This window comes from Trachymyrmex cornetzi, unplaced genomic scaffold, assembly GCF_001594075.2.
Source record: "Trachymyrmex cornetzi isolate Tcor2-1 unplaced genomic scaffold, Tcor1.1 scaffold321, whole genome shotgun sequence".
Taxonomy (NCBI): domain Eukaryota; kingdom Metazoa; phylum Arthropoda; class Insecta; order Hymenoptera; family Formicidae; genus Trachymyrmex; species Trachymyrmex cornetzi.
In genome coordinates, this window is record NW_017297908.1 from 1,012,580 (window position 1) to 1,025,307 (window position 12,728).

A 12,728-nucleotide genomic window follows, 5' to 3' on the forward strand; every position below is an offset into this window, starting at 1 on the left:
TTTTTTCACTGAATATTTCTCATTATACTGCGCCTTTTATCCCGTTCGATGGTTTTTTAAACACGAGTAATTGAACTTCTTTGTGTCTTTCTAGTGGCGACACGTTGTGCATTGCTTAAAAATTGAACATATTTCTACACGAAACTAGTTACGCGTAAAAAAACACCGTGCAATTCCAAAGTTATAGTACGCAGTTTTATTTTAATGCTGACAATGCGATCGCGTATGGGAGAAATCTATGTGCGAGAATAAAACGGGCACAAAAATTCAACACAAAAATTTTGTTATTTGTGCGCAAAAGTGTTAACAAAACCCATAATAGCACCGTGCGTTTTCAAAGTTATAGCACGCGGTTTTGTTTTAATGCTAGCACTGTAATATAATTTGAAGCTGTAACTAAAATCTGACAACATTAACTTTCACAATACCAATACAAGATCTAAACTATAAAAATTGCAGCTTTTTTGTTTAGCTGTGACCTTTGCACGGCTGGCTATCTTATAGGTTTGCACGGCTAGCTATCTATAGGTTAAATTTGCATGGCTGGCTATCTAGGTTTGCACAACTGGCTATTTGAGTATAAGATGCGCGATACTATATTTTTAAAAAGACATAAAAGGAAAAAAGGATATGTGCGATAATACTTGGCTAATTGCAAATTGAAATCATACGATAAATGACGACAGCTGTACATATCATACGCGCATATTTCAAATATTACATAATCTATTTGGAAATAAAACAAAAGTGAATACTTCTCTACGAGTGTTCTACGTAAAGAGATCCATAAAACAAATATTCCACCGGCATAGTATCCGCTTTTTACATACAATCGATTGAGCGATATTAGAAATTATTCATACCGAACTGGTGCTGACAGTGCTATATCAGTGTGCCGACAGGTAACACACGCGAGTATGATCGCGAGTGCGTAAACGATCATCCAATTCATTTGTCACACGGTGCATATTTGAGATCATCTCTGGTTTAAAATATTAAATACATTACGATAGGTTATTAGGCCAGACGCCTTTCGATTTATGAATGAGTTGTGCACCGAAAGTTTTAAATTATACTTAAAAAGATATTTCTCTTTCGTCAAAATAACATATTCATATAAATAAAGAAATTATACATCCTTTATTATTATACAAAAAAAATTATGTATTTGTGTTGGAAACGGTCCACTCGTGTTCATGTTAACAGTTTATATTAATTTTTTTAACATATTCGAGTATTAATTTAACACGAGATTTAACATAATATGATTATGTTATTTAAAGATTTTGTGTGAAATTTATATTCAACATTTCTTAGTGTCAAAACGACATAATTTATTAAATAAATGAAAAAATAAAGTGTTTTAAAACGTAAATTCTATGATAAATGAATAAAAATGTGCAGGGTTTCCGGTAAAAAATTTTTCGTGCATGAATATGTACATATATGTATAAACACGAAATAATAATAATAATAATGTGAAAACATAAAAAATAATTAAAGGAATAATTTTCGCATTGTTTATTTTAGAAAAAAATAAGTTTAGAAAAATGTAAAAATAATTGCTCATATACAATAATGCATAATTTTATATATAATTATACAGAAGTAATTTTTTTTACATTTCTTCAAACTTGATTTTTTCTAAAACAAATAGTGTGAAAATTACCCTTTTAATTATTTTTAATGTTTTCACATTACTATTATTATTTCTTTATACTAAATAGTAATTTTACAAAAGAAAGAAAGATGTATAAACATGCATGGACATATTTCATAAAAATGATGTAGTTTATGAATATTTATACATGTTTATGTATATATGTTTATACATATTTATACATATTCATGCATGATAAATTTTTTACCGGATTAATTTAACATATTATAAATATTAACTGAAAAAATATGCTTCCATGATTTGTTTACAAAATGTGTTGCTATTACCTTTTTTGTTTATTTTCTTACATAATATTTGTGTAATTTTCCAACATATTCATCTTGTACTAAATTACCCCAAAAAATTGAACGAACTGTTTGGGACATGTGATTTATGTTAATAAATTCAACACATTTTGTCTAATAGTGTATACATTATAATAATCATAAAATATATATGTATACACATATAAAATATATTTATTATTATACATGTATTATAATAATAACAAAAATATATAATTGTGTGTGTCTGTTCTACATGTGGAATATATATATTTATTTATATATTTTGGAAAATTTACGTGGGATTTCTGAAGACATAAATGCCTTAGCAAAATCTTTTGAATAAGAATTTTAACAATTCAAACAATTCAAACGGGATCATTTTATGAAATAGAATTTGATAGAAGAACGCAAAAAATGTTTATGTATGGCAATTCAACGGAGAAAATACGCTGTTTTACTGGAAAGATTAAACTTTAGTCGTATGACGTCGAGGTCACTCATCGATCGTATCCAACTTCCAACGTGTTGTCGTTCGTGGTACTCGTGTGGTCTCGAGATATGACAAAATCTGTCGGGTGTCCAGCATCCTATTTACCGAGCATTAGGTACGTTTGATGATCAATAAATTTTCTCGAGTAACGATTAAAAAACATTCTATTCAACACAACTAAAAATCATATTGCATCAGTGTTATAATTTTGCACTCAATAATGTAACTGTTATGTAACACTATGTGTATATTGCATTTATATTGTTGAATGCAAAATTATGTAATATTGATGTTAGTTTATTGTGTCGACTGGAATATCTCTCTTTGTTCGCGCTAATCGTGTTGTGTTAATTATCGTATGGAAAAAACGTTGAAACACAGTGCAATTTTTATTTCCAGTTTGACAATTCATTGCTATATAATCAAACTATTGTTTAATACATAAAAATAATTTAATTAGAGAAGGAATTTATGTTCCTCAAAAATCTTTAAACTTTGTTTAATTAATATAAAGCTTTATATTAAATCTTTTTTGAACTTATATATTATTTATATATTAATATTATAGATATACATATATATTATTTCATTTCATAAATATATGTACTTAATGCAAACAATTTCAATTTCCAAACTTTATTCAAAACATTCCGTCTAACTTTTATTAATTAAGTCTATTAAATTAAATTATTTAGAAAACTGAAGATCTTTAAAAAGAGGATTGAAAAACAATACAAAGTGTAATTAATCTTATAAGACCGTAAAGTGATTACACAACGAATTGGAAATGAAGGCTTTAAACAGTCAAGCTGTAGGATTTTTAGTGCTGAAATAATTCAATGTGAATTTATATACTGCATAGCTAATTTCTCAAACTGCGAGTCAAATTTATTTTTAGTTTTAAAACGCAATTCTAACAGAATTAGAGTAGTAATATCACAAATTCATAAGCAATTTAATTAAAATGTTGCTGATATTAACTCAGTACGATTCTTAACATAGAAAATTAAACACAATTTGTCTAAAAAAAGAACGACAAGGAAAAAGTTCTACATTGAACTGCTGTTGGCATTTTTACAATCGTCGATTAACTTAACCAGAAGAGTTGGTGAAGAGGCCCTAAAATCTGTAGATATTTTTCGCAATAAAATTATTTACAAATTTTAGGATTATTTATTAATTTAATTATATTTAATATAATTAAATTGCTGATATAATTTAATCAATTAAGTTAATATAATTAAATTGCTAATATAATTTAATCAATTAAGTTAATATAATTAAATTGCTTATCAATTTAATTTATCATGTCACTACTCTAGTTCCATTAGAATTATGTTTTAAGACTGAAAATAAATTCGGTGCGCAGTTTGAAGAATTGGATATGTATTAATTAGTATATATTAATAATTATTTACAAATTTTAGGATTGTTTATTAATTTAATTATATTTAATACAATTAAATTGCTAATATAATTTAATCAATTAAGTTAATACAATTAAATTGCTTATCAATTTAATTTATCATGTTACTAGTCTAGTTCCATTAGAATTACGTTTCAAGACTGAAAATAAATTCGGTGCGCGGTTTGAAGAATTGGATGTGCATTAATTAGTATATAAATTCGCAGATTATTTTAGCACAAAAATCCAGCTTGACTATTTAGGGCTTTTATTTCCAAAGGATGGAAAAATGTCTCTTTTCCCAAAAAAACGAGTTATTCTTCCAAGACCTGACCATCCTGAATAGTAAATGCACTCAGCTATACCCTTACTCACACGCATGCACGGACATGTGTGAGTGTCGTGTATATATACATGCCGAATGAGAACCGAGTAGGAATTTCACGCCTCACGGTGCATCTCGTAACGGAACGAGCTCCGATTTTCGCCGGAGAGAGAGAGAGATGGTAAGGCATCTTCGTGTTTGTCCAGGATATCGAACGCGTCGCGATGAACTGTGACGACGACGTCGAGACGTCGATGCTTCGCGACGCACCCTGCTGGACCCTTTAGAGATTCTCGCAATCGTGCGAAAACAGTTGGAACGAACCGCTCGTCCTAACGTTTACGTTGCTCCTCCGCACATGATGCAGCGTCACCCCAGGGAAAATTGTGAAGACTCACAATCACAATCAAGCAGCTTGTGTGGGTACGTGCGTGCGCGTACGTGAGGTCGTTGCATCGTCTCTCGAGTCTCGATGGGAAACTCTGTCGTGTTGCCATTTATCTATCGTGCCATACGTTCTGCCACCGAACTGCCCTTTATCAAACATTACTAATTAACGCGTGCATTTTCGTCGGAATTCTCGTTTCGGCGCATTCATCAGATTCATCTGTCAGTGATCCGTCAGTGATAATGCGGAGGTAGAGTTTCATTTTTATCTCGCAACACGTGTGCGCGCTAGACAATTGCTGTGTATACGTACTAAGATTAATAATAAGACAGGAAAAACGACGCTGTAATTAAATCTGCATATTGTAATGTATGACATTCAATATGAAAGACTCGAAAGTCGCCACTTTTGAAAGTCATTGTTTAGTTATAGCTGTTTAAATATTCATACAGTACACAGGTCTTACAACAGTGGCTTATTATAGTGATACTAGTTGAAACTAAGTCGTACTAAGGTCGTTTATTACTTGATTTAAATTTAATGCAAGTGCTTCGTTTATTTTTAATGACACATTATCCGAAAATACACAGTGGATTATAAACTTTGCTGAAAATATCACACAGATATGACCAGAACCAGATTCGAATTTAGGATAAGACAGACAATAGATGTATAATAATATAACATGATTTATAAAGTACATGTATTATGTATAAATGTGTTGTACACTTAATTTAAAAAATATTATGTATGTGATAAAAATATAATGTATGTGATGATAATATTATGTATCTGATAGTACTGATGCTATTTGAAAGAGATAATATTATTGGACTATTCATTTTAGGGATAGTTCAACAGGATAAGTGGCAATATTGAAATTGCAGCTGCAGTATAAAAATATTCTCGGTATCAACATCTGTGATATTTGGCATACATCACACCATTATCACGTATATTATGATAAACGAAAGCCAACATCCGTCTCGTGCAACAGCCAACAACATAGCAGTGTTTGCTGATGTAGTTAGTCTCACATGGCGATTTGAGTTAGGATCAATGCCATTCTTATACTACAATCATACACCTGAACGTGTAAGAGAATATGCCTTTAGTATTAAATAACTTCATTAACTTGTTTAGATCAAGTTGATCTGTATTAATTGTCAATAATATTCGTGTCAAAGCAAATTAAACTGTATACTTTATTCTGAAATATAGACACTTTATTTTAATTTTTTAATCCTTTCGTGATGTTTGCAAGGACAAAAACAGTGCTTATGTGTATTTTTCAATAGATAAAGGAAAATAAAAAAATAGAAATAAAATTCACGCAGGATAGAGAGTTATAGTGAATAAAATTATGTTTATTTGTTCTCAACAGTTAATTTTAATATTTTTTTACTTTACAGAAATAAACTGAACAAACCATGAGGGTCACAGCGTGTCATTTTCGCCGCTGCATAATAGCAGGACTATTTATAGCACTTCTATTTTGTGTCGTTCAAGTAATACGAATAGAATTAGGATTTAATGAACCCGATATGTCAAATCTAAATAAATTGTGAGTAATATTTTTAATACAATGTAGAAGTAAATAATGGTTTAATACTTATAAACAAAAGTTAAAAAAGGAGCATACAGCCAATACGCTGGTTATTTATTGCGATGTAATATATTTAAAATAATCATTACAAATTGAAATTTATATACGGTCTCATACACTCAACTTCTTATATTAACTGACCATCGCATATTATAATGGACTGAGATTTAATCTTTTATAATTTTTAAATTGAATTTTTAACTTATTTAATTTCTGACTTAAAATTGTATAGTAGAACATACTGATGAAGGCCGAATATCAGCCAAAACGTATATGAATTTCAATTTGTAATGAATGGCTGCGTTCAGCAGAATGTTTATTTTGCAACTGTTGGAAGTTTTCTTCGCGCTGATTGGGTTATGCTTTTAGATCAAGAGGAATGATCCAATCTCAGCAGAGAATCATAAAACGGTTGCAAAATTGTTGTGTTCTGCTGAACGCAGCCATTATTTTAAATATATTACAACGCAACAAATAATCGGCGTATTGTATGCTCCTTTTTTAACTTTTGTTTATAAATATTTTTAATGTTTTTAATTCAATACCAAATATTGATATATATTTTTACATTCTAAACTTTCAAATAATTTCAGAATGTACATATCACAATTGATCAAAGAATCAGAACAGTCTTATTCAAGGTATGTATGTGATACTCTCCCTTAAACGAGTGAGTTGAATTACACATATATTCCAATTAATATTTTAGAATTCGACATAGATAAGAAAGAAGCAACAATTATATATTGAACTTTACGTTATATATTTATAATCTTTTATCAATGTATTTGTGCAGAGATGGTGTTGTTGCATGCAAATTACCTCAATTAAATATCTCTAGTCCAGAAATAATGAAGTTCATACATGATGTACCACCCTTATCTTGTGGAGCAGAAGATTGGGTTACAGTGGAAAGTTCAAGACTTGTTATTACTAATAAAGCAAAGACGAAATATGGACACATAATATGCATCTTTAGTGGTAAGTTAAAAAGAATACATATTTATTACATGGAGATAAAGACATTGTAATGCATTTCAATAATTAAAATCGTAGTGTGAAATTTTATTACTATTATAAAATATTATTTAGAGAGTGATCCATACTATTATTTCTTTCAGAAATTATCAGAACAGATGACTACAATAACAAATTGTTGGATGGTATAGAGGCTGACGATTTCTACATTCTGAGAGAGAGTGATTTTGCAGATGTCAGATGCAAATCGAAAAGTGGAGATGTGTTAGTTGATTTACTTATTTACTTTCAAAAACGTACCCACTATTATTCTGCTGACAGTGAATATGTTTAGGTGGCACAGTATACTCGCTGGTGTGAAACACGATCCGTATGTCAAACAGAAGCACAATTGGGAAAACGTACCAAACACAGTCCTGAAATTGAATGTGCTTATGTTCGGCTTCGATTCGCTGTCACGAAACACGTTTATTCGTAAATTGCCCAAAACTTATCATTTCATAAAACAACTGAATGCTCTGGTGCTAGAGGGATATAATATCGTGGGGGATGGCACTCCGCAGGCACTTATCCCGATTTTAACCGGCAAGATCGAACTTGAGTTACCGGAGACGCGAAAACGAATTAACACAGCAAATTACGTCAACGTATATCCTATGATATGGAATAAATATAAGGAACATGGATACATAACAGGTTTTATGGAAGATGTACCTCATATCGGGACGTTCACTTATCGCTTAAAGGGATTTGATAAGCAACCGACCCATCACTACATGCGCACTTATTATCTAGCCGCTTCTTCATACTTCAAAACATATAATAAATTCTGTTTAGCTGGCACTCCACGCCATCTGGTATGTATTAAATACAATATAAATTTACTGATAAAATAAAGAAAGAAATAATATATAGAAAGCTAATGTTCCAAAATCTTTGTATTAAATTATAAAACAACTTAAAGAGTTGTGTAATTACATCAAACCATCAAATAGAAAATTAATTTCTTGTTGACTTACGTATATTCTCGTTAAACTTTTACTTGCTCCTGTAATATTGAAGTATACGTGTTTATGTAGGTAATGATGAATTATATAAAAACGATATTCAATACATATAAAAAACAGCCAAAATTCGTATTTGGATTTCATGGAGAACTTTCTCACGACTCTTATAACGATATCGGAGTGGTGGACGACGATTTATATTCTTGGGTGAAAAGTCTTTACGATCTTGGACATTTAAACAGTACCATTTTAATTTTAATGAGCGATCACGGACACAGGTTGGAATATCTCATATTTATATATATATATATATATAAATCTGGAAGCGCAAGAAACTTGATGCGAAATGTCTGTATTGATAAATGCTTCTCAGTAAACATCAATTAATTTAACTGTTCGTTATAATTTCCCATTCAACAGTATAACTGTAACATAACGCATGTTATACGTAACAGTTATATTATTAAGTAAAAAGTTATAACTGTAACAATTATGTTATTGTTAGTTGCTGAGCATTTTTTATTTATATTTTTTATTTTTAAATAAACGATTTTTATCTATTGTCTATTTTTTACGCATTTTTGGATAAGTTACTATTTATTTTATTTATTATATTTATGTATTTTATGGTTGTTAATATTTTCTTTAATTACTAATTAGATATTGCTATACAAGGTGAATTAGAGTCGTTGAACTAACTTTTTACCCTATGAGAAAATTATCGACTTCATACCTAATTGAATTATAACGTATGCAGTCAATTATTTTCTCATAGGGTAAAAAGCTGATTCAACGACTCTGATTCACCCTGTATATATATTCTACACTTTATGCACATACAAGCTGATCGTTATTTTCGTTTTAGATTTGCGGATATTCGTAATACTTTACAAGGCAAGCAAGAGGAAAGATTACCGTTTTTCTCCTTCATTTTTCCACCTTGGTTTAAACAAGTCCACCCACAAGCCTACGCAAACTTCGTGTACAACACGCAATATTTAACATCACCATTCGATGTGCACAAGACGTTAGAAAATATACTTAACTTTGGTACGCCAAAAGATGGGGATCGACGTCAAAGAGCCATCAGTTTGTTTGATAAGGTAAGTTAATATCAACAGAGATAAACCAGAAAAAGGTCATCCTGGTCTTTTTTGTATACCAAATCTCATAAGGTAATGTCCACGTTTTTATGGTTCTTTTCCATGCTGTTACGTGGGTCAGACAAGGATGAACGATCAAAGATTATAATCGGTTTAATTTCGTTGAGTTCAATTTGTTCATCATCTCTTTCCAATTCTAGAATTAGAAAGAGACCTACTAACGTTAGTTTCGAGACGTGCCTCTCCCGAGTTAACCGAGTAGGTTCGACTCGTTTATTGTCTCTTTCCAATTCTAGAATTGGTCATTTTGACCGAAATATATTTTCGCACGTATATGTGTTATAATTCGAATACATATATGATTATAATTACTGTAAATAGTAATTAATAAGAAAACATTTAATTAATCAATTAAAAACAAAGAAACGTAATAATTACTGGAAATTATATTTATGTGATATATTTTTATTTTAATTATATTTTTTTTATTTATTAAAATTATTGATATATGTAACAAAATAATAAGAAAATTATAATATTATTTTTTATTTATAAAAATATAATGGCGGAGACTGACCGACTGACGGAGACGACAAACACTAACGTAAATACACGCGTCTTTTAGATCAACCGTTACAAACATCAAATTTTATGTAGATATAAGCGTATCTACGTCATCTATTTTCGCATACTATACGAAAAAACATTAACAAACATTTACGTAAAGATAAAAATATAATAGTGCCAATAAATTGAAAGGTATAATAAAAAATGGAAAAATACGGCAAATTGATCGGTATGCGATCACTCTCGGATTAAGAGTTAACCGTGAATTGCGGAACTGGGTCTTAGTAATTAGAATATGAAACGTTGAATGACTCATGCACGCTAGAAATATGTGTGCAACAATACTGTCTTAGTAATAATGCATGACGTACGCTTTTAAAAATAGAATTTTAAGACTCTTGAGTATTTAAAAATTATTGTGAGATAAAACATTATTATTTTTTACATGTGAATATCGAGATCCATTAAATGACTTTTATTCAATTTTAAATGTAAAAATTATGTGAAAATTCTGCACAAAGAGACCATTACAATTATTGAATAAAATTATCAATGAAAATATATTATTTTCATTTCGGTACCATAATATAAATAAACATTTTTTTAATGAAAACAAGTACGAGATATGATATACCATTTGATACTATCAGAGCTGACGTAATCTTATCTTGACTATTACTCATCGAAGCAAAAAACGCCTTGTTCGAGTTTTAAAAATAAAAAGATCGTTTGCGATGTGAAATGGATTAATAATGTTTGCAAAGAGTTGTGGAAATAAATGAATTACTAGGAACAGGTCGCTCAAATATCCTGTTTGGATTTTTTGAAAATACGAAAGATAGGCAAAGACCAAGAAATTTATGAAAAAACGCAAATTAAGTGAATATAAAACACATTCCATCGAAAAATCATACACACGTTCAATTCAAATTTTGTCTTAACTATACTGTTAAAAAATAATTTAAAAAAAAGAACTTGAGACAAATCTTAGGAAGTAGATTAACTATGGAACGTATCACTTGTGACACAACACGAGCTCTGAGTGATACTGACAATGAGTGAAATATTCTGTCTATATGGAATATCCCTACTACTTTGTATTTCGAGGTTGTGACTCCGCCCATTGATCAAATCGCTTTTTGTTCAGAGAGGCTGGTATTCATAGTCAGTTCTTATATTTAAAATAATTTTAAGTATAGTTTTAAGGTGTTAATATGGTTTTGTGGCCACTATTCATAATTGGTTCTTATATTTACAAAATATCACGAACCAGAGGACCGTATTAGCATCTTAATGCATTACTTAAATTTTAAAATAAGAACGGACTATGAATACCATCCTGTGTGATTGGCTTATAATATCTCAAGACTGTACTTAAGACAGTCTTAAATATAAGAATAGACTATATGAATAGTCGCCTATAAATATCGTCTTATGATTAATCAAGCGCGATTTTTTGCTTCTTTTGGAAAATGCAAATGAATTGCCTAGTTAACTGTAATTATTGTAATGACACAATTTAAAAGAAAATTTGTAACTTTTCTTAATTAAATTTGTAAGAAAAAATTGATAATTAATAACTAATGTAATACTTTAGATACCTGTGGATAGAACATGCGCAGATGCGTTTATAGAACCTCATTGGTGTGCTTGTCTCGGTTGGAAAGAAGTCTCAATTGATGACACAAACGTTGTGGCTGCTGCTAATTACTTCGTTCAATTCCTTAATGGTTACACCGAAGATCATCATAATATATGCGCGATACTACATTTGGATGAGATCTTGTGGGCTGCTAGGCTTATACCTACTAAAGGTATGGCATGCAAAATGTATCGTTTATCATTGTTATTTATATGTATAAAGCTAGTATCTATGACATTTCAGGTTTACTTAATTTCCGAAAATCCGGAGATCAAGACGGTTTTATAGGTGATTTCAGTGCCAAAACAAAAGTAACGACTGAAATTTATCAACTAAAAGTAAAAACGGTACCAGGTGACGCGTTGTTCGAAGTTAGCATTGTTCAAGATCTTGCGAAGAATACTTTCCACACTAAAGTAAGTTCAGGGAAGCGAATTATCTGAGAGAGGCACAATTATTTTATTATGAACAATGTTATTGTTTTGTTACAGATCTCCGATATTAGTAGAATCAATATGTATGGATCTCAGGCGAGATGTGTGGAAAACTCTCTATTTCATTTACGCAAATACTGTTATTGCAAAGGATAAGTAACGTTGCATAGCATAATTTTAAACAGCGTACAGTGTGGGTCACAGAAAAATTGCAACACTTCTTTTCGATTAGTTTCAGAATGCAGTCTGCTCATCGGAGAAATTGGTTCTCTTCCTTATAATATAGATCTGACCATTTACATTCAATCGCTCTACGAGCAAGACTGAGTTCCGAAATCCATTAAAAAAAAAAGTTTTGCAACCTTTCCGTGATCCACTGTACAGGAATAATGCGCATCGAAATATCAATCAAAAAAGATCTTGATCGTAGCGTGAGAAATGTTATTTAATTTTAAACGAAAGTGCTGTGATTAATATCGCTTTGTTTTTTGCAATATGACGTTGCGTATATATTAGACTGCGTATATTAGACTGGCGTTATATTTATCTTGATAAATTTTAATTATTTACCAACAAATGGAGCTATTATTATTAGAGAGATATCATATGGTACATATCACTCCTAAGAATTTCATATTTTTTACAGTACAATAAGTAATAATATTTTTAATTAATAATGCAAGATGTTTTACATGTTTACGTTCGAAAGATTTCGATAATTAATTGCTTTGCACAATATCGGCTGAAATTATATATTATATATACATAATAATATACATATATAATTGATTATGAGTACATAAAGTACATAATTGATTATGAATGAAAGTATATTA

The 12,728-nt window shown here is 30.1% G+C and overlaps 1 protein-coding gene across 6 annotated transcripts; it reads left to right on the top strand.

The window, feature by feature from the left end:
• Positions 1-835: 835 nt before the first annotated feature.
• On the top strand, positions 836-12,345 carry LOC108762776 (uncharacterized). Of its 6 annotated transcripts, XM_018509939.1 has the most exons (13): positions 2,503-2,552; positions 4,374-4,805; positions 5,403-5,650; positions 5,968-6,119; positions 6,755-6,802; positions 6,958-7,142; positions 7,283-7,403; positions 7,474-7,996; positions 8,219-8,424; positions 9,012-9,249; positions 11,414-11,630; positions 11,702-11,874; positions 11,950-12,345. In XM_018509939.1, the coding sequence occupies exons 4-13, from the start codon at positions 5,986-5,988 to the stop codon at positions 12,046-12,048; spliced, it is 1,944 nt and encodes a 647-aa protein (XP_018365441.1). In that variant the 5' UTR covers positions 2,503-2,552; positions 4,374-4,805; positions 5,403-5,650; positions 5,968-5,985; the 3' UTR covers positions 12,049-12,345. The 6 variants fall into 6 exon arrangements, with proteins under 6 accessions (XP_018365443.1, XP_018365445.1, XP_018365442.1 ...); XM_018509941.1 differs by lacking the exons at positions 2,503-2,552; positions 4,374-4,805 and adding an exon at positions 836-902; XM_018509940.1 differs by lacking the exon at positions 4,374-4,805 and having other exon boundaries at positions 2,485-2,552.
• Positions 12,346-12,728: the final 383 nt, after the last annotated feature.

What these genes read in the sequence shown, in the direction of transcription:
- LOC108762776 (XM_018509941.1), top strand. Translation starts at nt 5,986, where the DNA reads ATGAGGGTCACAGCGTGTCATTTTCGCCGCTGCATAATAGCAGGACTA. An exon ending in ATGTCAAATCTAAATAAATT is followed by an intron (nt 6,120 to 6,754) that starts GTGAGTAATATT and finishes AAATAATTTCAG; the next exon opens with AATGTACATATCACAATTGA. An exon ending in AAATCGAAAAGTGGAGATGT is followed by an intron (nt 7,404 to 7,473) that starts GTTAGTTGATTT and finishes GAATATGTTTAG; the next exon opens with GTGGCACAGTATACTCGCTG.